The 25,120-nt window shown below is 42.9% G+C and overlaps 2 protein-coding genes across 2 annotated transcripts; both read left to right on the top strand.

Annotated features, from left to right (window-relative positions):
• The first annotated feature begins 1,911 nt into the window (after positions 1 to 1,911).
• LOC123110967 (chromatin structure-remodeling complex protein BSH) lies at positions 1,912 to 7,818 on the top strand. The gene is made up of 11 exons (XM_044531629.1): positions 1,912 to 2,096; positions 2,203 to 2,291; positions 2,378 to 2,472; positions 2,640 to 2,711; positions 2,793 to 2,840; positions 2,948 to 3,031; positions 5,805 to 5,843; positions 6,003 to 6,082; positions 6,235 to 6,297; positions 6,447 to 6,544; positions 7,452 to 7,818. Exons 1-10 carry the CDS (start codon positions 2,044 to 2,046, stop codon positions 6,535 to 6,537), a joined length of 714 nt encoding a protein of 237 aa, XP_044387564.1. The 5' UTR covers positions 1,912 to 2,043; the 3' UTR covers positions 6,538 to 6,544; positions 7,452 to 7,818.
• A 2,201-nt stretch (positions 7,819 to 10,019) lies between these two features.
• On the top strand, positions 10,020 to 10,971 carry LOC123110974 (hydrophobic protein LTI6B). Its single transcript, XM_044531633.1, has 2 exons — positions 10,020 to 10,342; positions 10,505 to 10,971. The coding sequence occupies exons 1-2, from the start codon at positions 10,259 to 10,261 to the stop codon at positions 10,586 to 10,588; spliced, it is 168 nt and encodes a 55-aa protein (XP_044387568.1). The 5' UTR covers positions 10,020 to 10,258; the 3' UTR covers positions 10,589 to 10,971.
• The last annotated feature ends 14,149 nt before the right edge of the window (positions 10,972 to 25,120 follow it).

The following is a 25,120-nucleotide window of genomic DNA, read 5'->3' as shown; positions in this document are numbered from 1 at the left end:
ACTGGGATCATTAGAAGGAATGAGAGAGCAATTGAGTGAACAGATTAACACCACGCGTGGCGCGAGCAATACAGAGAAGTGTAGCATTTCTCTACTTTATTACTTAAAAAGAACGTAAGGTTCTCATTTCACCTTTCTTCCCACTACCCCTTCGTCAAACATTCCATGTATATGATAATCAATCACCTTTATTTATTTATGTTCTGAACAAATTCCACTTTAATTTAAGAAACTTGTAATCAAAATATAAGGTAATTCATGGTCAGAATTTGATGAACATTTACTTATACAAATCGCATTATTATTGACAGGTAAATCACAAGTTAACGTACTAAAATATTTATATCCCGTTGCAACGCACGTGCATTGTTCTAGTCATAACAAAAAAAACATTATGCATAGTTTTTTTCCGAAAATGTTTCATCTTTTTTTGGGGAATCACTGTCTATTTTTTATTGCATAATATTTTGAAGGATATAGGTAATAGATGGAGGAGACGTAAGCCAAACATGGCGGCCTGTCTCCAAAGGCGAAGCTACTTTTAACTAAGTTGTGAGCTTTCATATTACAACTTCTTTTCTCATGCGATAATTGTGCATTAGCAAACATTCTCTGCTTGAGTACGAACTCCTTCACGATGGGTCCATAGCTACATGGGTTATCCTCAATGTTTTGCATCACCTCCAAACAATCGGTGGCCACCTGTACATGTGAGAGATTGAGGTCGAAAGCTAGGGACAAAGCTTCACTACAAGCCATCGCTTCCAAAACTCGCTGGATCAGTAAGTCCATCGATGACAATCGTTGATGCCCCAAGGAAAATTCCATTAGCGTCTCTGCAAATCGCACTAGCTGCACCATGGTCTTCTGCTCAGGATAAACCACCATCCACGTTGATCTTAGCAGGTTTGGTGCTATCCAGGCCCTTGTTACAACTCGACGCCCAGACTGAGTTGGCCGCGCAATTGCCCGACAACCTGATTCACCTGCCATTTGGAGATCATCAAGAAATTTTGAATGAAGAGAAAACTGGACATCGGACTTTGGAACTCATTCTCATGTACTGCCTTCCGTTTGGCCCACCACACGGTCCACAAAGCTACCATTACCTTCACCGCTTCCACGTGTAGCAGTTGATCAAGCATATCATAGAGCCATGGCTTTAGGGTTAGGTTGTTTGCTTGCAGCAACATAATAAATAGTGTCTTCATCAAGGAGTGCCCAGACTCCCTTGGCGCCACGAGTCTGGCGCCGCGCTGCACACTTTGTAAACATATGAATCTGCCATATTTCGCCTTTTTCTAACATCCTCCATTGGCAGCGATGCTCGTGCCAGAAATACGTTCACTTTTGCAGGAACCTCTATGTTCTAGAGTTTGGTCCATGTTTTTTGCAGTTTTCCCACATCCGAGCATGCTTCTTTATTTTTTAGCCAATCCTCCCGCTGTTTTTTTATCAACCAACAACTTGTAGGCAGAAATGTTGCATCTTTTTTTTTGAGGAAATGTATCTTTCTTTTTTGTGGGAATTCTTTGGGGTCATCTTTTTTAGGGAATTGAGGAAATATGTCTTGTTAAATGAATTATTTTTTAGCAACTACTCCCTCCGTTCCTAAATATTTGTTTTTATAGAGATTTCAACAAATGACTACATACGGAGCAAAATGAGTGAATCTACACTTTAAAATATGTCTATATACATTCGTATGTGGTAGTTCATTTGAAATCACTAGAAAGACAAATATTTAGGAACAGAGGGAGTAATTTGTTTTTAGGCAACTTTTTTTTTGAGTCATTTTGAGGCAACTAAACGAAAGTTTCAATACAGATTGGACCTGGGCCGCTCTCATTAATCGCGGTTTCTTGGGCTGGCTAGATCCACAATTGAGTTTGCTAAAAGAAAGAATGTGCACATTGAGTCCACATTAGGTCTGGGCTCTGAAATCCGAATTAGCCCCGTCCACGGCGGAGCAGGCAAAAAGAGGACATCGGCCCTCGAAACCCCCACCCGCACGGCGGCGACGAACGGACCGCCCGGACGGCGATGAAGACGGTGAGCCTCGGCGCCCCGCGGTCCTCCACTGTGAAGTTCCGCATGTACCTACTCTCTCTCTCTCTCTCTCTCTCTCTCTCTCTCTCTCTGAGGAACCTTGGATCTGTTGGGGGATTGGGGAGGAGCTAACGGCGGTGCTGTGCTGGTCAGGCCGACGAGGGACAACCTGGTGCCGATACGCGTCGACATCGAGGTGGACGGCCAGCGCTACAGGGATGCCTTCACCTGGAACCCCCGAGGTACGGTGCCGCCTCCGCCTCCGTCGCTTGTTCTTTTCGTCAGGTTCCTCGGTTCTTGATGTTCCGGTCTTTCCTGCACCGTGCAGATCCCGACTCGGAGGTCATCACCTTCGCCAAGAGGACGGCCAAGGAGCTCAAGCTTCCGGCCACCTTCGTCCCTCAGATGCTCCAGTCCATCCAGGTACCACCGTTCTTTCTCAGCTTGCTTCATCTTTGTGGTTCATTTAGCATAGCATATATAGAACATACGAGTATAAGTTTGTATTGCTATCCTGCAATTGTACAGCTCTGTGGCTTACTACTAGTTGTGTGGATTACTTATTTGTGTGTGTGTGTGTGTGCCGAAAGGGGCAATTGGCAGAGTTCCGTTCCTACGAGGGGCAGGAGATGCAGGTCAAGGAGAAGATTATGCCCCTCAAGGTTAGCTTCTTTTGGTAACTGTAGACATGTGGACTGTTTCGGTGCCATTTCGTTTGAATTTCACATGAATGGCATGTGCAGATTGACCTCCGAGTGAACAATACGACAATTAGAGATCAGTTCTTGTGGGTACGTGCATGTTTGTCGATAATTATTTATGTAGACTGTTTGCTTCATCAGGCTCTTCGAAGCATTATTAATTTTAACTCGGTTTCGCGTCAACTTTAATGTACCAGGATATAGGCAACCTTGAAAGTGATCCTGAGGAATTTGCAAGGACGTTATGTGATGATTTGAACATTACAGATCCTGAAGTTGGGGTAACAATCCTTTAATCCTTGAGAGCTTTGTATGTTTTTATTTTGAAACACTTAATTTAGGCAATTGATGCATCATGTTAATGATGTCAGTTTTCTTGGCAATCCAGGTGCTATGTACACATTTAAGCTACTCCTAAATCCCTCGCCAAATATGGGAAAACCGTCACATTTCTTTTTAATAACCGACCTACACAGAGATGCAACTGTTTTAACTTCTCTTAATCTTCAGTTTTGTTTAAGTAGTATTTGCATCAATAGACATATCATTAATTTATACAGCACGCGCGCGATTTGTGCTCTATCAGTAGCCACGCCACAGCCGTTAGATTGTGCATCGCTTCACCACGTGTGTGTGGGTGAGCACCGACAAGTGGGGCATGGGGAGGGACCACTTCACCATGTATGGTCTATGCGACGCCTTACGGGTGCCTTAAAAACAGGTCGTGGACGTAAGGCAGCCTGGACGCTTCACCACGTATGGTCCCTCCCCACGCTTAGGCGCCTGTAAGGCGTCGCCTAGGCGACACTTAGGCGTCGCCTAGGCGCCCGTAAGGCGTCAGGGCGCCCTGCAAGCTCAAGGCTCCAGCTTGCCTTAGGTGCCTGAGTAAGGCGTCTGCCTTAAGCTTTAAGGCGTCCAGGTTGGCGCCTTGGTCCATATTGGACTCCTTGAGCTTGCCAGCCAGACAGGGAAGCAGTTTTAGGTGGGAAACAGAGATGCTGTTGGCGCCAACAGGTAAGAGGGGGGAAAGAGCGAGAGAGAAACAGCCCCCAATCCACACGCACCTCCTCCTCCTTCTCTAGCTCCTCTCCTCCAGCAAATCTGCTCCCTCCTCTGCAGCAGCTCCTCCTCCTTCTCTAGCTCCTCTCCTCCAGCAAATCTGCTCCCTCCTCTGCAGCAGATCCTCTCCAGCAGCTCCTCCTCCTCCTCCTCCTCTCCAGTACAACAGCAACCAGCTCCCCCATCCTCTACTCCTCCCCCCCCCCCCTCCTCTGATCTGTTTCTTCCATGTTCAGTTGTTCATTGCTTGCTGCTTTTCAGTTGTTCATTGCTTCCTGCTTTGCTGGTTGCTCACTGCTTTGTACTAGCTGCTTTGCTAGTTGCTCATTGCCTTTCTTATAGTGGTTAGTGGATGCCTGGATGGTTAGAATAATGCATGATTACTATTGGAGAGAAGAGAAAATGCAAAGAGGATGGATGCTATATGGGCTCTACAACCAGCAGCAAGTGCAAGATGTGTAGTGTGTATGCCTAGTTGCCTACCAAATTCTACTTCATTCTACTGCTCAGAACTCTCTAAGGCGTCTGCCTTGCCTTATGCCTTACCGCTTAGGTGGTGAGGCATCCCCCAGCGCCTTGCCTCGCCTTACCGCCTTAAAAAAATTGTGAGGGACTATGGGGCATAGTGCAACCTTGATTTGTCTTCTTCTATCTCTCCCGAGAAATTTTTCCCACTTCCTCTTTTCTCTTCTCATCCTCTCCTTCTTCAGCTCTAGGGTTCATCTCCCATATTTGCTACTCGTCAACGGGGTCGAGGAGGCAGGGGGGCAGAGGGAGATCGACGGCAAGGTCGTTACTCGGCCTCGGTGGAGATCGGTGGGGGTGGCGCGGCGAGCTGGAACACACATGCACAACGAGAATGGCGTTTTGCGGGGAAGGGTGTTTGTTGGATGTTGGATGCGCTGCGTGGGAGCATCAAGGTAGAGGGTGGTCCTCCAATGAGCCACTGCTCAGGAGGGGAAAATACAGAGGGCGATGCAACACTGGGAAAGTGCAGGAGTGTTTTGTTTGGAGCATGGTGAGATACTTCCGATTGCGGTTTGTATCCCTGCTGATTTGCCTCAGATGTTTTTCAAGAAACGCCAGTCTGTAGTAATTTATTTGCCCAGATTTTTGGAGTTGCTTCTGTTAGCAAGTAGTTGCCTCGAGTTCTCCTTGAAAACTGCATACCAGTATCATGTTAGTTGCCTGTTATCCTCTTCGTAGAAGGCACCTTCCTGACCTTGTTTGGCAACGAAATTAACAGATGTGGTGCTTTGTGATGTGCTTTCCGTGTGCTTTGTGCATTCCACTTCTCTTGTTCTGTTCCCTTTTGTTGCTGCAGCGCCTTGGATCTGCTACAGTGTAGTTTTCTTGCTGCCTCATTTTCTGCATGTGGCGGCGCAGGGATACCTGCGAGGAGGCCTCTTTCTAAAGAGGGAGGGGGGATGACTCCTGAGCAAATAGGAGACCTGGTCACGTGGGGGTTGCCTTTTTTGGTTCGATTGTTTACAAAAGAAGAAAGCCACCTGATTGCGCTGTGCTGCAAACTTTTGCTACCTACCGTCGTTGTAATTTATATGCATGAAACATGAAATTTCCATTTAAACCTAAGTATACTAACAAGTTGAGCAAGATTGATTGAAGGCGCTGTGCCAACTTGTACAAGATTTTCAGATATTGATGTTCCTACAGCAGCCCAATTCTTCTATTCTACGTTTGGAAGGATCTTGTAGACGTTTACGCTATAACCTTCATTACTTCTATTTGTTCTGAAGCTTTCTTTATCTGTCCTAAAGTTTTGGATTTACATGTATTTTTCTTGGATTTGACAGCAGTTTGCACCACTGTCAACTTCAATTCTAACCTTTATTAAGTATTGTTATTCTATACATGATACCTATTTATTATTAAATGGACATTTGTTATTGGTGTACCATTCTCTATGAATAGATGGTGTGTAGTATTTCAGAAACTTTGTTTTACACTGATAAAATCATGCTAATTGATGTGCAGCCTGCAATAGCTGTTTGCATCCGTGAGCAACTTTATGAGGTTAGATATACTTCCTCTGCTATTTAGTCTTTACAATTTCATGAAATTTCTTTGTTGGTTTGTTTTCAAGTAAATACCTGCAAAATTTGGCTTTCACTAGTTATTGGATAGGATCATTTGTTGGCCAACATAAATAAACAAACGGCATGAACTTGACAGATTGCTAGCCAGACTGTTTCTGCTATGAGAGAAGCTAAAATGTCAAAGAAAAGGCGAGCACCAGAATTTGCCTCTAATAGGTTCGTGGAAGTGTCTACTGATGTTATTTTTGTTGAGTCTTCAGTTTTTAGTGGAACTACTACAGGACTGGCCAACCTTTCCAAACTATGCCACATCCCTTATTTACATGTTGTATTTGTTATTTTAAATTGGTGTGCCCATGTTTTTGCAGTAAAGCCATGAACAACGCAGTGGATATGTTCAAGTATTTTGGGAGCAAAGGAAGTGTCATTCGGTAAGATCTGCTATAATAAAGCCTTTTATAGACATGATTTATACAGTTTGGTTTTTATCACACTGTTTATTCCGCACTTATAGGGACTAAGGCAGGGATTTGTTGCAGCTCCGGCCTTCTATTAAAACTGTCTGTTTTGCATATATTAGGAAAAAGGAGTGGTACCTGTACGAGCCTGTTGTAGATGTCGTGCCTAAAGAGGAAGCTGCGGTTGTGGATGCAAAGGAGCAGCTGAAATAAACTCTAGGTAAGAGAAGTAGGGCACACTGATCATTTATCATCATCAAACTCTATTTACTGTAGCGAATTTCATTTTGTTTTTGTCCAGAAGCTTTTATTTGTATTATACCTTAAATTGGTGCTCTGACAGAAAATGACCGTCCCTAACAATAGCATAAAGTGGTTAGCAAAAATAAATCAGCCTTTTTTGGTTGTAGGATCATTGGTGCTTTTTTTGAAAGATCAGCAGTGCGTAATTATGCACCAATGCTTAGTAGGTGCTTACGCATTTAACTTGCACGCATTAATATACAGGGGAATGTTTGACGTTCCCTGAGAGGTCATGGCAAAATGAACCTTTTTTATGGCAATTTATATTGCCGCGGGGATGGCAAATTTAGGCCTTCTTTTTATTTCATAGGATAGGATTACCATGGGAATAGGAAAACCATAGGAAGTGAGATGGCATGTATCTTATATAATTCCTATGGGAAAAACATGCCATTTGATGCATAGGATAGGGATTTTCCCATTGAGTCTAGGTTTATGTTTTTTTTTTCCTTTGAAATGTGAAGGATTGATTCCTATCCTACATAGGAATATAGGAATCCATTCCTACAAACCAAATGGTTCTTATGTTTTTCTAACTCCTATGGTGTTCCTACCCTACGAACCAAAGGAGGCCTTAGTTAGCAAGCACGACAAATCGTTGCAAAAAACTGAACTGAGGCGGATTTGCCATGCTTGTCAACTAATCTTACCATCCTCAGCCAACATAAATTGCCATGCAAATCATTCGCAATTGCCATGCTTCCAAGGGAACCTTTGCTGGTTAAGCCTGTCCTAGTATATGATAATAATAAATCATCTAATCACCTACAAAGAGATGCTTGCACTAGAGGAGATGCATATCATATGGTTGCTTCATGTTGCAGACAAACCAATTCCCTTCAGTCTGTGTTCCCCAAGCGTCGGGCGCAGGCGTTGGTGCGAACCCTGAAGCGAGGACCAAGATTGCCGAGCAGCAGCTGCCAACCTTCCCTTCCTTCCTGCCTGTCAACGAGTTGTATGTAGGATCCCCTTCGTTGTACACAGCTTGAGCAGCGTGAGTGCTGAGGTAGAATGGGCTTGCTCGGTAAATACTTGCCCTGCTTTCCTCCACCCCGTCACCGAGGATCATATCATGTGCTGCTGATGTTGACTGGAAACGAGACCGCACCGTGCCTGTTGGGAACATTCTGTTGTGCTAATAGTTTCAGCTGTCAATGTCAATCAGGAAACAATATAGTTCCATCTTTCATCTGTCTGCTGGCTGCATGGTTAATAACTAGCAGTGGCCTAATCGAGGCAGCTTGGCGGCGACGTGTTTGGTCACGGCATAGTCAGCAGCGTCCAGCTCCACAGCGTCTAGATGGAGCTAATTTTGACTTGGACTAGTCCCCGCTTCACACGTAGTAACCGAAAGCGACGGAGGAGCTGTAGGAGCCAAATGTGACACATTTTCCTTCACGTCTTAGAGGGAAGCATGCAAAGTTGGACAAGCTAACCCAGCGGACTAGTTAGTAGCACGTAGCGACTGCTGATGATGCTCTAGTTGAAAAATTGACTTGACGTTTCTGTCTAGATGTATTCGTTGCCTGCTCTTTTGCACCGGTTAGGAGAATATGGTGCCATGTTAGATGGACACTTCACGCCAGCTAGGTGCTTATCTGTAAGCTGAAGCTTGCTGGAAAGATGAATGGAAAGAGCGAGACCCAAAAAGGACAAGCATATGACAGAAGGGAGGAACGGAAGGGGAATCATATACTAGCAGACGTGGGCAGCGAGGGCAAGACAGTGTCAAGTGCCTCGTTGGATAATATGAACGTGACATGGATGGGAGCGCAAAATAGGCGACCACAAAACACACATACAAATTATATGAACAATAATAACCCGTGGATTGAAAATAACTCCTCCGAGCTACACGAATGAACGGATAGAAATATTAGACCTTACGTAGAATTTTCTACTGAATTGGAAACACAAAGCTTTCATTGTGTTAAGTGTACTGGCATATCTTTGTATTTGTATAGGATTTGTCGTCCATCTTTACATTCATCTCTACGAGACTTCTTGCCATCTCTACCTTGTACTCCATATAATCAGCTTGTCGCTCGACACAACCCACATTGAATTTCTCATCCTCTTTCATGGTATCGGGGTGCAAGATTATAAACCTAGCTCAACCACAACTTCTAGGATGTGCCCGATCTCAACCGGGGGTTTCCACAAACTGTATCTAGATTCATCCACGGTCACATTGATTGGCTGCCCATGAGAGTCTTTTTCTTATTATCGGTTCTTCTCACTACTCGTCATCCCGATGCGTCTCTACTTCTCTTCTCTGACTATTCTGGCATGCACCCTCACTCTCCTTCCCCGTTCGGCACACCTCCCCTCTCTTGGAGGCCTCCTTTGGTAGCCTTTTGACATTGCACATAGTTCATGAGGGTCCCTCTCTATGCACGCCCAATACTAGCAACACAACGCATGCCATTGTCTTGAAGTGTCCTCGGGCCTTGCAGACTCGGCACGACGCCTCATCTACAACGGTTTTGACAACATCGTGTTCGACATTGACAACCTCCTTAATGACTGCCTCGATCACTTTACTATCTTCTTCCTAGTGCATCATTGTGTCCCCGTCTTCTTCCTTGACACCGACCACGATGCCTCCTTCCTCAGCTACCTCGGTCATGGCCACACGTGCCACACTCTAGGCTACCTCAACACTTGCAGAAAAGGGCTACCATCTCGTATGGGCACCTCATCGTTTTCTTCAAAAGTCAGGATGTTTGTGTCACGACAATGTCACGCCTCCTTCTCGGGTCGTCCGTGACGCTACCACAAAGATTTGCGGAGGGAAGTTTTTAGCGTATTGACACATCTGTATTTGTCCCTTCGGGGGCATCTGACATATCTTTGTACATGTAGTATAGAATTTGTAATCCATCTCCTATTTTACGTCTAGACTAATGCTCTTCAAACCTTGTTCTAAAACACCGGTCATACAGCAAGCACTGAATTACTTCACGTCTCATTTCTTTCACACATGTGGACGAAACGATAGAAACCACACACACGACCACAGCACACTGAAATAACAAACGTTGACGCGACGTGCATCCTCGAATCCAAGGAGCACGCCACTACTAGTACAACGCAGTCATCGCCGTTGCCCTCGCCCCGATGTTTGCAATCCTACAAAATCCCAGAAAAGTTCAAAGAGGGCATATACGCGCAGTGAGTCGATTCTATGGTGCAATTCATACCACTAACAAATGCTTAACAGCTAAGTAATTAAATCAGCCAAATTGCTAGTATAGGAAACTGGCAAATTTGGCAGGGTGGTTGGACGGCGGATGGGGTGAGCCCATCAGCAAGGCAAGCTCGAACGAGTTTTTATCCTTTTTATAACGCGTCGCGAACGCGGTCCCCGGCCCGCGTGCCCGTCGACAGGCCCACACGCGTCGCCCCGATATTTCCTCCCTCCCTGCCTTGGCCTCCATCTCACCTCACCCTCACCCTCGCCGCCGTCCACCCTTGACTTCTATTTCCCCGTCTATATAACGAGAGCCCGGCGGATACGTGTTTCACCACCCCTTCCTTCCCATCCACCTCTGCTCTGCTCAGCTCTACTGCTTCCCCTCCATCCACCGATCGAGTGAAAAGCTCTCCGTCCGCCGGAACATCGACGACCATGGCGGGCACGGCCAACTGCATCGACATCATCCTCGCCATCATCCTCCCGCCCCTCGGCGTCTTCCTCAAGTTCGGCTGCGGGGTAAGCATCGGCACCAGATTCTTTCCTCTTTCTCTCTTCTTTCGTCTTCCCTTTTCTGGCTCGCTCCACAGGTTGATAGATGCGTAGATAGATAGATAGATAGTGACATATATGGATGGAATTCTGATTACTGATAATTGTTTCTTGGTTTCTCTCTTGCAGCACGAGTTCTGGATCTGCCTCCTGCTCACCTTCCTCGGGTACATCCCGGGGATCATCTACGCCATCTACGCCATCACCAAGTAAATCAAGGCAGCCGCCCCGAGTGTTCCGGCGGAATAGTAGTATATTTCCATGATGATCTCGCCTGTCTATTCCTAGCGTGCTCGGGTTATTGCTTGTGTGGGTTCTTTGAATTCTTTTCCGTGTACGTTGACGATGCGAATTTCTCTGTGGTTTCCATGGACCGTGTGAAGAGATTTCAGCTTCTTTATATGTACTATGTATATGCACTAGTATCATGTATGGGAGTTTATGCATACAGTACTTATTGTTGAAGTTAGATTACCGCCTCCCTGTTCAAGTCTGGAATCGGCAGTGATGTGTATGTAGTCGGGTTTCTCATTTGATTTTTCAGTTTTTCTTCAGTAATAATAATATAAATAAAGAAGCATCAGGTTCTACTGGGATGTAGTGCTGTTATGCAAATTTGTTAGTACCTGTCCCTCTCGGGACAGTTGCGCACTCGCGCGCGCGGCCTTGCTCGTGTTGCATGAGGAACAAAAGCTGTGTCATCATATCTGTCAGATGTGTCCTAGCCTCGCTGTCTCAGCTGTGGCAGTGCGTTCCATTGGCGGGCCGCCTGTCAAGTGGATGCAAGTATGCGGGCCTCGTCATCTACGTGTATTTAACACGTCAGAAAATGGGGACGCAAAACTTCGAAAATGATGGAGCACGCGTATCTTTCTGAGTGATGCTATGCGTACGACACTTTTGCACCCGATTTACTATCTGTCCAACAATCGTTGGATCATACTACTACCACCGTTCCGAAATACAAGTCTTTCTAGAGATTTCAATATAAAGTACATTGGAGCAAATGAGTGAATCTACACTCTTAAGTACGTCTATATTCATTCGTATGTAGTTCATGTTTAAATCTTTAAAAAAGCTTATACTTCCTCCATTCCAAAATAGATGATCCAATTTTATACTAACGTTAGTACAAAGTTGAGTCATCTATTTTGAAACGGAGGGAATAGTTAGGAACGGAGAAAATATATGTTTTCGTATGCGTTTAATACTAGGTATATATTTCGTATGCGTTTAATACTAGGTACTTCCTCCACAAAGAAATGTAAGAGGCTCACCTCCGTATGCCTTCAATACTGAGTACTCCCACCATAAAAAAATATAAGAGTGTTTAGATCATTAAATTAGTGATCTCATTTTTTCTGCGGGGTAAACTAGTGGCATACTGAGTACTCCCTCCATAAAGAAATATAAGAGTGTTTAGATCACTAAACTAATGATCTATTTTTTTTCGGTGAGCTAAACTAGTGGCATACTGAGTACTCCCTCCATAAAGAAATATAAGTGTTTAAATCACTAAACTAGTGATCTATTTTTTTTCGGGGGGCTAAACTAGTGATCGAAACGCTCAATATATTACAAAGGGAGTATCTCTGTTTTCTGGAAACGAAGACGTTTTGGTTTTCTTTTTTGCAAAATAATACTCCCTTCGTCCGGAAATACTTGTCGCAAAAATGCATAAAAATGGATGTATCTAAAACTAAAATACGGCTAGATACATTCATTTCTTTGACAAGTATTTTCGGGTGGAGGGAGTACTTGTATTATTCAAAGATTACGGATTACAATCTCGTCGAACAATATTCAAGACCTCCTCTGGACCAAAGCCCAGCCAGACAGCAGCCCGGCCCTGCAACCTACCAAAGTTTGCCATGAAATGACTGACGTTGTTTCCTATACGATAAATATGAGTAATGCAAGTATTACGTTCCCCATACTATTTCTGATCTCTCCAATCAAAAAAGCATATTTTGACATATTACTCTCTGTACTCTTCATCATTGAAACGGCTTCCAAGCAATCTGATTCTATATCAATAGGTGAGTCACTCAATTGCAAAGCTAGGATATGACCAATGGGTTAATTAAGCGAGAAATCAACACCTATTCGGCTAGAAGAGCAACTCCTTTATTTTTATTTTTTGAAATGCCAGAAGAGCAACTCGGTTGCAAAGCATTGCACTACTTTTTCTGAGGATACACACGAGTGTGTATCATATAGAAGGAGAGGGGGGAAAGTGCCCTGTCTACTGTCGGTAGCAAAAACCAATTCTTGTTCGTCAACTATGACGGATCCTATTCCTCGCGCATGTCGGGGAATAGCGATCAAGTGTGTACTTTCTGGTTTGTATAAGCCAGCCCACTTTAGGTTTTTCCCCGTTGGTTTTGTGAAGGTTCTAGATCATTCCCTGAACAAGTTTTTTTCTTTTCCTATGTTTTTTTCCTTGTTTTGTAAATTTGCAATTTTTGAAATTCCTAATTTATATTTAAATAATGATTTTTTGAATAAATACATTTTGTGGAAATCATATTCTTATTTTTAATTCACGATTTTTTTTAAAATGTTCATATTTTTCAAAATATGTCCATCGAATTCATTTTTTGATCAAATTCAAAATTTCCATCAAATTCAAAAAAAGTTGATTTAGTTAAAAAAATACTCATCCAATTCAAAAAAATGTCTTCAATTAAAATTTTATTCATCAAATTTTAAAAAGTTAATTGAATTAAATATTTGGTTATAAAATAAAAACTGTTCATAAATAATAATAAAATAAAATGGTCGTTTTAAAAATCACAAACATTTTTAGAATTGGAGAGCATTTGTATTGAATTCGTGAATATTTGTTTTAATTTGTAAACATTTTATGTAATTCATAACTTTTTTCGAAATCCTTTTTTTTCAAAGAAGCAAAATAAAACAGAACAAGAAAGAAAACGAAAAAAGAAATAGGGCAGCCCCGACCCGCATCTGGGCTGACAAAAGTTCGGGAGCGGGGAAGAGGGCGTTTGCTCATTGTCGCCTGCATGGGTCGGGAATAGAGAGCTCCTCCAAAAAAAAGTCGGGGAATAGGCGAAATCACTAATTGAGGAGTACTCCTTCCGAAGATCAGTTCTACCTCCCAGTTTGTGATAAGTGGCGCGGTGCCTGGGCGCCACTTGTCAACCTGATAGTTTTCCCTTTTTCATACATTTGTTTATTTAATACGTTTTATCTCTTAAACCGTACATCCAAATCTCAAACCGTTTTCATTGTTGGATTCCTCACATCGAGATCTTCAAAAGCAGATCCCTTGTTAATAGATTTTGACGAACTTTTTTCTAGAAAAAAAACATCGGGAGCACCTTTTTCCGTTTCGAAAGCCGTTTCCGAGAGGCACGGTCGTGCCTCTTGCGAAAGCAAAACCGTGCTTCTTGCGGAAGGAAAAAAAAATGTGTTTTTCTCCGTTTTTGAGATGCACGGCCATGCCACTCGCAGAAGCAAAACTGTGCCTCTCGTGGAAGGAAAAAAAAAGAAAAAGTGTTTTTTCGCTTCCGAGAGGCACGACTGTGCCTCTTGCAGAAGCAAAACCGTGTCTCTCACGGAAGGAAGAAAAAAAAGGAAAAAAACATGTTTTTTGCCGTTTTCGATAGGCACGACTGTGCCTCTCGCGGAAGCAAAATTGTTCCCCTCGCGAAAGGAAAACCATGCCTCTAGTGGAAGAAAAAAAAACACATTTTTTCGCTTTCAAGAGGCACGGCATTTTTTTGCACCATTTTTATTTCAAATTCTTTTTCTTGGAAAACTAAGAAAGATCGATGAAAAACAGAATAGCCGAAAACCCAAAATAAACCATCTAAAAAGCCGAAAAATCGTGCGAAAAAATAAATTAAAAAACAAAATTCGAAGAAAACGCCCAGAGCATGACACATGGCAGCGGCTTTCAGCCCGCCGCAAGTGACCCTTAGGGAGACTACCGAAGGAGCGCTTCTCAATTAACCGGGTATGTAAAACTATCGACGCGACAACTTGGATCGGGGAGCTCGTATTCGACGCGTTAAGCGCATAACAGGTAGCTGGCGCCCGCTGCAGCGCCTTGTTAGGCCGGCCCGCAGAGGCATAGCGCAACAAACGAAAATCGCCAGAAAAATGCAATAAGGTGGCTCCTCCAGGAATCGAACTCGCATAGCCACATCCTTGTTCGAGCTTAGCTGACCACCACAGCCATTGGACACATATGATTTTAGTAGCGCTAAAAGTCCATGAACTAGTACGGCCGCGCTATTTATTTACCACTTAGATTTTTTATTTACTTTTAAAAAATCGTGAATTTTTGAACATTCAACAATTTTGAGACAAAAGTTCACAAACTTAAAAAAGGTTCATTGATTTTGAGAAATAGTTCATCAATCTTGAAGAAAATTTCAAAAACTTAAAAAAGTTCACCAATTTTGGAAAAACTTTATGAAAAGTTTAAAACGTTCATCATTTATGAAAAAAAGTTCATCGGCTTAAAAAAAGGTTCTTTGATTTAGGCAAAAACTTCATCGACTTTGACAAAAAGTGCATTGCGTTCGAAAAATAGTTCAATGATTTTGAAAAAAACTTCACAAATCTGATGAAAAAAAAATGCACAAATCTGAAAAAAATTCATCAAATTTTTAAAAAGGTTCACCAGATTTGTAAAAAGTTCATCGGATTTAGAAAAAGTTCATCCAAATTGTTTTTTATTTGAATTTTAAAATAGTTCATCATATTTGAAAAATATTCATAATTCTTTTAAAAATGTGGATTGATTTGAGAAAAAAATCATTGAACGAGGAAGAAGGAAAAAAAAGAAAAACAGAAAACAGAAAAAAAGAAAAAAGAAAAACCTTAAACAGAAAAAAGGAAAAAACTAAAGGAAAAAATGATAAGGTAAGAAAATGATGGAGCTTAGCTCATCAAGTTCTCATGGCAGGGTGGCTACCGCAGTGTGCTGTGACCCACAAAATCCTCGGCACGATTACCAGTTCTTGTGGATTTTTTGCGCTTCGAAAGCACGCGAACGAAGGAGATGGTGTGTTGGACGGGAGGCGAGCGAAACGGGCGGAGCCCAGCTACACGGCTGCTGGCGCTGGTTTACAGAAAAAGTAATAACCGGCATCAAATAGGGTTCGCCCTTGGATCGGAGCACGTGCTTCCTTCAAATTTTTGTAAACATATTTTTTCCTGGTTTCTTTCTTTTTACTTATATTTTCTTTGTTTTTCGTGCATGGTTGTTTCCTTTTTTTTACCTTTTATTATATTTCTTTTTTTTCATTTTTTACTGTTTAAGGTTTTCATTGTAAAACACGAACATTTTGTTGCCAAAAAAACATGTGAGCATTTAAAAGCTACACGATTGATACTAGTTTTTTTAGATAACTATTAAACACATGGAAACTTTAAAGATACACAAAAATAAAATACATGAACATCTTTTAAAATTGCAGGAGCATATTTTTTAAAATCTGGATGATTTTTAAATATTTACATGTGTGAACACCTTTTAAAATTACATTAGCATACACAAACTTAAAATTGTGTACACATTAAATACTGTATTTTTTTGAAAAATATGTGTACATGCTTTAAAATTATATGAGCATTTTTTAGAAGACGTGAAGAACTTTGAAATTATATGAATATATGTTGAACTCATGACCATTTTTTAAAATTACATAAACATTTAAAAAATAAGTGAAACCTTTTTAAATTACACAATTTTTTTTAAAAAGGCACAAAAAAATTAAATGCATGAACTTTTTTGGAAAGTATGTAATCACTACTATTAACTAAATGGACTTAATTTTTTTTATGAATACTAATTTTTAATTTCATATTTTTTTAGCTAACTTTTTCTTTTTAGTTCATTTGTAATCAACATGTATCTCCGAAAACTAATCTTCCGACCCATCTTTGTGCTAAGCGTGCTTATATGCTGATGGACACTGATAGCTGACTAGACTCAGACCCTTCATTCCTGATCAACAGCTTCCTCGCGAACAACAAATTTCTAAATTTTTGTGAAACAAAGCTCTTTGATATTCCCCGCCAAAAAATCACCTCGAGTTGGTATTTCTTAAGAGAACAACACATTTATGATCGTTTAGCTACATATATTTTTCAACATCATAAGACACGAGCCATGACTTGCTAAAGTGATAGCTCTATTCTGGTGCTAGCTATCATCCATGATAGGTCAGGTTACCTATTACCATACAACGTATCAACCATTGTCGTTCCGTTATCACACCCTTTCAACGTTATCACACCCCTTCAGCCGAGGATGATGTGCTTGATTGCTGACTAATAGCACACGTGTCACTAGTGACAGGCTCACAAGGACAGAATACATGCCATTTATGAAATATATTGAAAAAAAGGTCATCTGATGTTGTTCGTCGATGTAAGGGTGTTGGTCATCCGTGGGTGGTGCATCATTGAAGGGTGGTGCAAGCTCTGAGATTCCTAGATCAGGTAAGAGTGAGGCATCATTGAAGGGCGCACATATAAGAAATGGTAGACGATGATGATTATGATTCCATAGATGACTTTTTGGAGGGCCAACTACCGCATGCCACAGTTCCAACACAATTACATTCTTCATCAGAATTTTCAAAATCAAGATCTTCATCCAATCCATCCTCATCTTCCTCTTCCATCAGGTTCTGCATTTTCTCTTCTTCATCCCCTCAGTCTCACCACCAACAACCATTCCTGTCGACTCTGCTTCTGAACCACCTCCAACAAGTGACACACAATCTGACACAAGTGACACATAATCCGACACATCCTTTGGTTGAGTACCATCCATCGGTCGTGGCTCAGTTGCATCCATGTCATCAGCCACTTGACTGCCCTGGCCGAGCTCATTCCCTCGCCACCTTCGAACTGTAGGACAGTTTGTATGTCTAGATGGGGTGGGGGTGCATAGAATACTATCATGACCTAGATGACTTCTCTCATATTTAGTTCTCGATAATTTTAAGTTTTGCTAGTGGTTGCCTAGAACTTCCTACACGTGCAACTCTACAAAGAGTAAGGTGACATAAATAAAAGTTGCATAACTAGGGAGTAGGGTCAGGAGGATGCAAACATGGGGACGCTCGACGATGTTCACATGGTTCAAATAGGTGTTGCTATCCTACTACAGGTTGATGAAGGCTTCAAATCACGAAGATTCTAGGGTCACAGAGATCTCAGTTGCACGGTCCACGATGGACACCACCCAGATAAAGGTCCACGAAGGAGGAACCAACCTATTCCACAATGTCTTACCAACACGAAGGTCTAGTCAGACTTGGGATCATAGTAGGCTAATTCTTGGCAATTTATGAGCCAGATACCATCCAAAAGTAATAAGATTGAGGTTCATTTCTAATGAATCTCTGGCTCTTGTGGTTCAAAATATAATCTCATCCACATCAAAACTCTCTGGGGCTGTTTGGATTGTGACTATGTTTGTGTTGGGGAACGTAGCAGAAATTCAAAAATTTTCCTACGTAACACCAAGATCTATCTATGGAGAGACCAGCAACGAGTAGAAAGGAGAGTGCATCTACATACCCTTGTAGATCGCTAAGCGGAAGCGTTCAAGTGAACGGGGTTGATGGAGTCGTACTCGTCGTGATTCAGATCACCGATGATCCTAGTGCCGAACGGACGGCACCTCCGCGTTCAACACACGTACAGCCCGGTGACGTCTCCCACGCCTTGATCCAGCAAGGAGAGAGGGAGAGGTTGAGGAAGACTCCATCCAACAGCAGCACAACGGCGTGGTGGTGATGGAGGAGCGTGGCAATCCTGCAGGGCTTCGCCAAGCACCTACGGGAGAGGAGGAGGTGTCACGGGAGGGAGGGAGGCGCCAAAGGCTCAGGTATGGATGCCCTCCCTCCCCTCCACTATATATAGGGGCAGGGGAGAAGGGGGAGGCGCAGCCTTGCCCCCTACTCCAAGAAAGGGGTGCGGCTAAGGAGGGGGGAGGAGTCCATCCTCCCCAAGGCACCTCGGAGGTGCCTTCCCCCTTTAGGACTCTCCCCTTTTTCCTTTATCTTGGCGCATGGGCCTCTAGGGGCTGGTGCCCTTGGCCCATGTAGGCCAAGGCGCACCCCCTACAGCCCATGTGGCCCCCCGGGGCAGGTGGCCCCACCCGGTGGGCCCCCGGGACCCTTCCGGTGGTCCCGGTACAATACCGATGACCCCGAAACTTGTCCCGATGGCCGAAACAGGACTTCCTATATATAAATCTTTACCTCCGGACCATTCCGGAACTCCTCGTGACGTCCGGGATCTCATCCGGGACTCCGAACAACATTCGGTAACCACATACAAGCTTCCTTTATAACCCTAGCGTCATCGAACCTTAAGTGTGTAGACCCTACGGGTTCGGGAGACATGCAGACATGACCGAGACGTTCTCCGGTCAATAACCAACAGCGGGATCTGGATACCCATGTTGGCTCCCACATGTTCCACGATGATCTCATCGGATGAACCACGATGTCAAGGACTCAATCGATCCCGTATTCAATTCCCTTTGTCTAGCGGTATTTTACTTGCCCGAGATTCGATCGTCGGTATCCAATACCTTGTTCAATCTCGTTACCGGCAAGTCACTTTACTCGTTCCGTAACACATCATCCCGTGATCAACTCCTTGGTCACATTGCGCATATGATGATGTCCTACCGAGTGGGCCCAGAGATACCTCTCCGTTTACACGGAGTGACAAATCCCAGTCTCGATCCGCATAAAACAATAGATACTTTCGGAGATACCTGTAGTGCACCTTTATAGTCACCCAGTTACGTTGTGACGTTTGATACACCCAAAGCACTCCTACGGTATCCAGGAGTTACACGATCTCATGGTCAAAGGAAGAGATACTTGACATTGGCAAAGCTCTAGCAAACGAACTACACGATCTTTGTGCTATGCTTAGGATTGGGTCTTGTCCATCACATCATTCTCCTAATGATGTGATCCCGTTATCAACGACATCCAATGTCCATAGCCAGGAAACCATGACTATCTGTTGATCACAACGAGCTAGTCAACTAGAGGCTCACTAGGGACATATTGTGGTCTATGTATTCACACGTGTATTACGATTTCCGGATAATACAGTTATAGCATGAATAAAAGACAATTATCATGAACAAGGAAATATAATAATAATACTTTTATTATTGCCTCTAGGGCATATTTCCAACAGTCTCCCACTTGCACTAGAGTCAATAATCTAGTTCACATCGCCATGTGATTAACACTCACAGGTCACATCGCCATGTGACTAATACCCAAGAGTTTACTAGAGTCAGTAGTCTAGTTCACATCACTATGTGATTAACACTCAATGAGTTTTATGTTTGATCATGTTGCTTGTGAGAGAGGTTTTAGTCAACGGGTCTGAACCTTTCAGATCCGTGTGTGCTTTACAAATCTCTATGTCATCTCCTAGATGCAGCTACCACGCTCTATTTGGAGCTATTCCAAATAACTGTTCTACTTGGAGCTATTCTAAATTATTGCTCCATTATATGTATCCGGTCTCTCTACTCAGAGCTATCCGGATAGGTGTCAAGCTTGCATCGTCGTAACCTTTACGACGAACTCTTTTACCACCTCCATAATCGAGAAAATTCCTTAGTCCACTAGTTACTAAGGATAACTTTGACCGCTGTCCTGTGAGCCATTCTTGGATCACTCTTGTACCCCTTGACTGACTCATGGCAAGGCACACTTCAGGTGCGGTACACAGCATAGCATACTGAAGAGCCTACGTCTTAAGCATAGGGGACGACCTTCGTCCTTTCTCTCTATTCTGCCGTGGTCGAGCTTTAAGTCTTAACTTCGTACCTTACAACTCAGGCAAGAACTCCTTCTTTGACTGGTCCATCTTGAACACCTTCAAGATCATGTCAAGGTATGTGCTCATTTGAAAGTATTATTAAGCATTTTGATCTATCCTTATAGATCTTGATGCTCAATGTTCAAGTAGCTTAATCCAGGCTTTCCATTGAAAAACACTTTCAAAATAACCCTATATGCTTTCCAGAAATTCTACGTCATTTCTGATCAACAATATGTCAACAACATATACTCATCAGAAATTCTATAGTGCTCCCACTCACTTCTTTGGAAATACAAGTTTCTCATAAACTTTGTACAAACCCAAAATTTTTGATCATCATCAAAGCATACATTCCAACTCCGAGATGCTCACTCCTGTCCTTAGAAGGATTGCTGGAGCTTTGCATACTTATTAGCATCTTTCGGGATTGACAAAACCTTCCGGTTGTATCACATACAACCTTTCCTCATTAAAATCGTCGAGGAAACAATGTTTTGACATCCTATCTGCAAGATTTCATAAATAATGCAGTAATCGCTAATATAATTCCAACAGACTCTTAGCATCGCTACGAGTGAGAAAATCTCATCGTAGTCAACTCCTTGAACTTGTCGGAAAACATCTTAACGACAAGTCGAGCTTTATAGATGGTGACATTACCATCCACGTCCGTCTTCTTCTTAAAAGATCCATTTATCTCAATGGATTGCCGATCATCGGGCAAGTCCATCAAAGTCCATGCTTTGTTCTGATATATGGATACTATCTCGGATTTCATGGCTTCTAACCATTTGTCGGAATTCGGGCCCACCATCGCTTCTCCATAGCTCGTAGGTTCATTGTTGTCTAGCAACATGACCTTCAAGACAGGATCACCTTACCACTCCGAAGTAGTACGTGTCCTTGTCGTCCTACGAGGTTTGGTAGTGACTTGATCCGAAGTTTCATGATCAATATCATAAGCTTCCACTTCAATTGGTGTAGGTGCCACAGGAACAACTTCCTGTGCCCTGCCACACACTAGTTGAAGAGACGGTTCAATAACCTCATCAAGTCTCCACCATCCTCCCACTCAACTCTTTCGAGAGAAACCTTTCCTCGAGAAAGGACCCGATTCTAGAAACAATCCATATTGCTTTCGGATCTGAATTAGGAGGTATACCCAACTGTTTTGGGTTTCCTATGAAGATGCATTTTATCCGCTTTGGGTTCAAGCTTATCAACCTGAAACTTTTTCATATAAGCGTCGCAGCCCCAAACTTTTAAGAAACGACAACTTAGGTTTCTCTAAACCATAATTCATACGGTGTCATCTCATCGGAATTACGTGGTGCCCTATTTAAAGTGAATGTGGTTGTCTCTAATGCCTAACCCATGAACGATAGTGGTAATTCGATAAGAGACATCATGGTACACACCATATCCAATAGGGTGCAACTATGATGTTCGGACACACCATCATACTATGGTGTTCCAGGCGGTATTAATTGTGAAACAATTTCCACAATGTCTTAATTGTGTGCCAAAACTCGTAACTCAGATATTCATCTCTATGATCATATCATAGACATTTTATCCTCTTGTCACGAATGATCTTAACTTCACTCTGAAATTACTTGAACCATTCAATAATTCAGACTTGTGTTTCATCAAGTAAATATTCTCAACATCTACTCAAATCATCTGTGAAGTAAGAACATAACGATATTCACTGCATGCCTCAGCATTCATTGGACTGCACACATCAAAATGTGTTGCTTCCAACAAGTTGCTATCTTGTTCCATTTTACTGAAACCGAGGCTTTTCAGTCATCTTGCCTATGTGGTATGATTTGCATATCTCAAGTGATTCAAAATCAAGTGAGTTCAAACGGTCCATTTGCATGGAGTTTCTTCATGCATATACACCAATAGACATGGTTCGCATGTCTCAAACTTTTCAAAACGTGTGAGTCCAAAGATCCATCAACATGGAGCTTCTTCATGCGTTTTACACCAATATGACTTACATGGCAGTCCCACAAGTAAGTGGTACTATCATTACTATCTTATATCTTTTGGCATGAAAATGTGTATCCCTACGATCAAGATTCAATAAACCATTCCTTTAGGTGCAAGAGCACTTATTCAGGTTTAATACTAATCTTGATGGTAGAGGGAGCGTGCGATGTTAGATCACATCAAACTTGGAAACACTTCCAACACATATTGTCAGCTCACCTTTAGCTAGTCTCCGTTTTATTCCGTAGCTTTTATTTCGAGTTACTAACACTTAGCAATCGAACCGGTATCTAGTACCCTGGTGCTACTAGGAGTACTAGTAAAGTACACATTAACATAATGTATATCCAATATACTTCTATCGACCTTGCCAGCCTTCTCATCTACCAAGTATCTAGGGTAATCCTGCTCCAGTGGTTGTTCCCTTTATTACAGAAGCACTTAGTCTCGGGTTTGGGTTCAACCTCGGGTTTCTTCATTGGTGCAGCAGCTGATTTGCCGTTTCATGAAGTATCCCTTTGTTCCCTTGCCCTTCTTGAAACTAGTGGTTTCACCAACCATCAACAATTGATGCTCCTTCTTGATTTCTACTTTCGCGGTGTCAAACATCGTGAATACCTCAAGGATCATCTTATTTATCCCTGATATGTTATAGTTCATCACGAAGCTCTAGCAGCTCGGTGGCAATGACTTTGGGGAAACATCACTATCTCATCTGGAAGATCAACTCCCACTTGATTCAAGTGATTGTTGCACTCAGACAATCTGAGCACAAGCTCAACGATTGAGCTTTTCTCCCTTAGTTTGCAGGCTAAGAAAATCGTCGGAGGTCTCATACCTCTTGACGTGGGCACGAGCCTGAAATCCTAATTTCAGCTCTCGAAACATCTCATATGTTCCGCGATGTTTCGAAAACGTCTTTGGTGCCTCTACTTAAACCATTTAACTGAACTATCACGTAGTTATCAAAATGTGTATGTCCGATGTTCGCAACATCTACAAACAACGTTTGGGGTTCATCACACTAAGCAGTGCATTAAGGACATAAGCGTTCTAGTGTCCGCATAATCGCTACTGTCAACTTTCAACTATATTTTCTCTAGGAACATATCTAAATAGTAGAACTAAAGCGCGAGCTACGACATAATTTGCAAAAGGTCTTTTGACTATGTTCAAGATAATTAAGTTCATCTTATGAAGTCCCACTTAGATAGACATCCCTCTGGTCATCTAAGTGATCACATGATCCGAGTCAACTAGGCCGTGTCCGATCATCACGTGAGACGGACTAGTCATCATCGGTGAACATCTTCATGTTGATCGTATCTACCATACGACTCATGCTCGACCTTTCGGTCTCCGTGTTCCGAGGCCATGTCTGCACATGCTAGGCTCGTCAAGTTAACCCTAAGTGTTTTCGCTGTGTAAAACTGTCTTACACCCGTTGTATGTGAACGTAAGAATCCATCACACCCGATCATCACGTGGTGCTTAGAAGCGACGAACTGTAGCAACGGTGCACAGTTAGGGGAGAACACTTCTTGAAATTTTGTAAGGGATCATCTTATTTACTACCGTCGTCCTAAGTAAACAAGATGCATAAACATGATAAACATCACATGCAATCAAATAGTGACATGATATGGCCAATATCATTTTGCTCCTTTTGATCTTCATCTTCGGGGCTCCATGATCATCATCGTCACCGGCATGACACCATGATCTCCATCATCATGATCTCCATCATCGTGTCTTCATGAAGTTGTCACGCCAACGACTACTTCTACTTCTATGGCTAACACGTTTAGCAATAAAGTAAAGTAAGTTACATGGCGTTCTTCAATGACACGCAGGTCATACAAAAAATAAAGACAACTCCTATGGCTCCTGCCGGTTGTCATACTCATCGACATGCAAGTCGTGAATCCTATTACAAGAACATGATCAATCTCATACATCACATATATCATTCATCACATCCTTTTGGCCATATCACATCACATAGCATACCCTGCAAAAACAAGTTAGACGTCCTCTAATTGTTGTTGCATGTTTTACGTGGCTGCTATGGGTTTCTAGCAAGAACGTTTCTTACCTACGCAAACCACAACGTGATATGCCAATTGCTATTTACCCTTCATAAGGACCCTTTTCATCGAATCCGTTCCGACTAAAGTGGGAGAGACTGGCACCCGCTAGCCACCTTATGCACCAAGTGCATGTCAATCGGTGGAACCTGTCTCACGTAAGAGTACGTGTAAGGTCGGTCCGGGCCGCTTCATCCCACAATACCGTCGAAACAAGATTGGACTAGTAACGGTAAGCATATTGAACAACATCAACGCCCACAACTACTTTGTGTTCTACTCGTGCAAAGAATCTACGCAATAGACCTAGCTCATGATGCCACTGTTGGGGAACGTAGCAGAAATTCAAAAATTTTCCTACGTAACACCAAGATCTATCTATGGAGAGACCAGCAACGAGTAGAAAGGAGAGTGCATCTACATACCCTTGTAGATCGCTAAGCGGAAGCGTTCAAGTGAACGGGGTTGATGGAGTCGTACTCGTCGTGATTCAGATCACCGATGATCCTAGTGCCGAACGGACGGCACCTCCGCGTTCAACACACGTACAGCCCGGTGACGTCTCCCACGCCTTGATCCAGCAAGGAGAGAGGGAGAGGTTGAGGAAGACTCCATCCAACAGCAGCACAACGGCGTGGTGGTGATGGAGGAGCGTGGCAATCCTGCAGGGCTTCGCCAAGCACCTACGGGAGAGGAGGAGGTGTCACGGGAGGGAGGGAGGCGCCAAAGGCTCAGGTATGGATGCCCTCCCTCCCCTCCACTATATATAGGGGCAGGGGAGAAGGGGGAGGCGCAGCCTTGC

The sequence above is a fragment of the Triticum aestivum genome, chromosome 1B (genome assembly GCF_018294505.1).
Source record: "Triticum aestivum cultivar Chinese Spring chromosome 1B, IWGSC CS RefSeq v2.1, whole genome shotgun sequence".
In the NCBI taxonomy this organism is placed as follows: domain Eukaryota; kingdom Viridiplantae; phylum Streptophyta; class Magnoliopsida; order Poales; family Poaceae; genus Triticum; species Triticum aestivum.
Note: the sequence above shows the minus strand (reverse complement) of the source record. Positions and strands in the feature narration are given on the sequence as shown.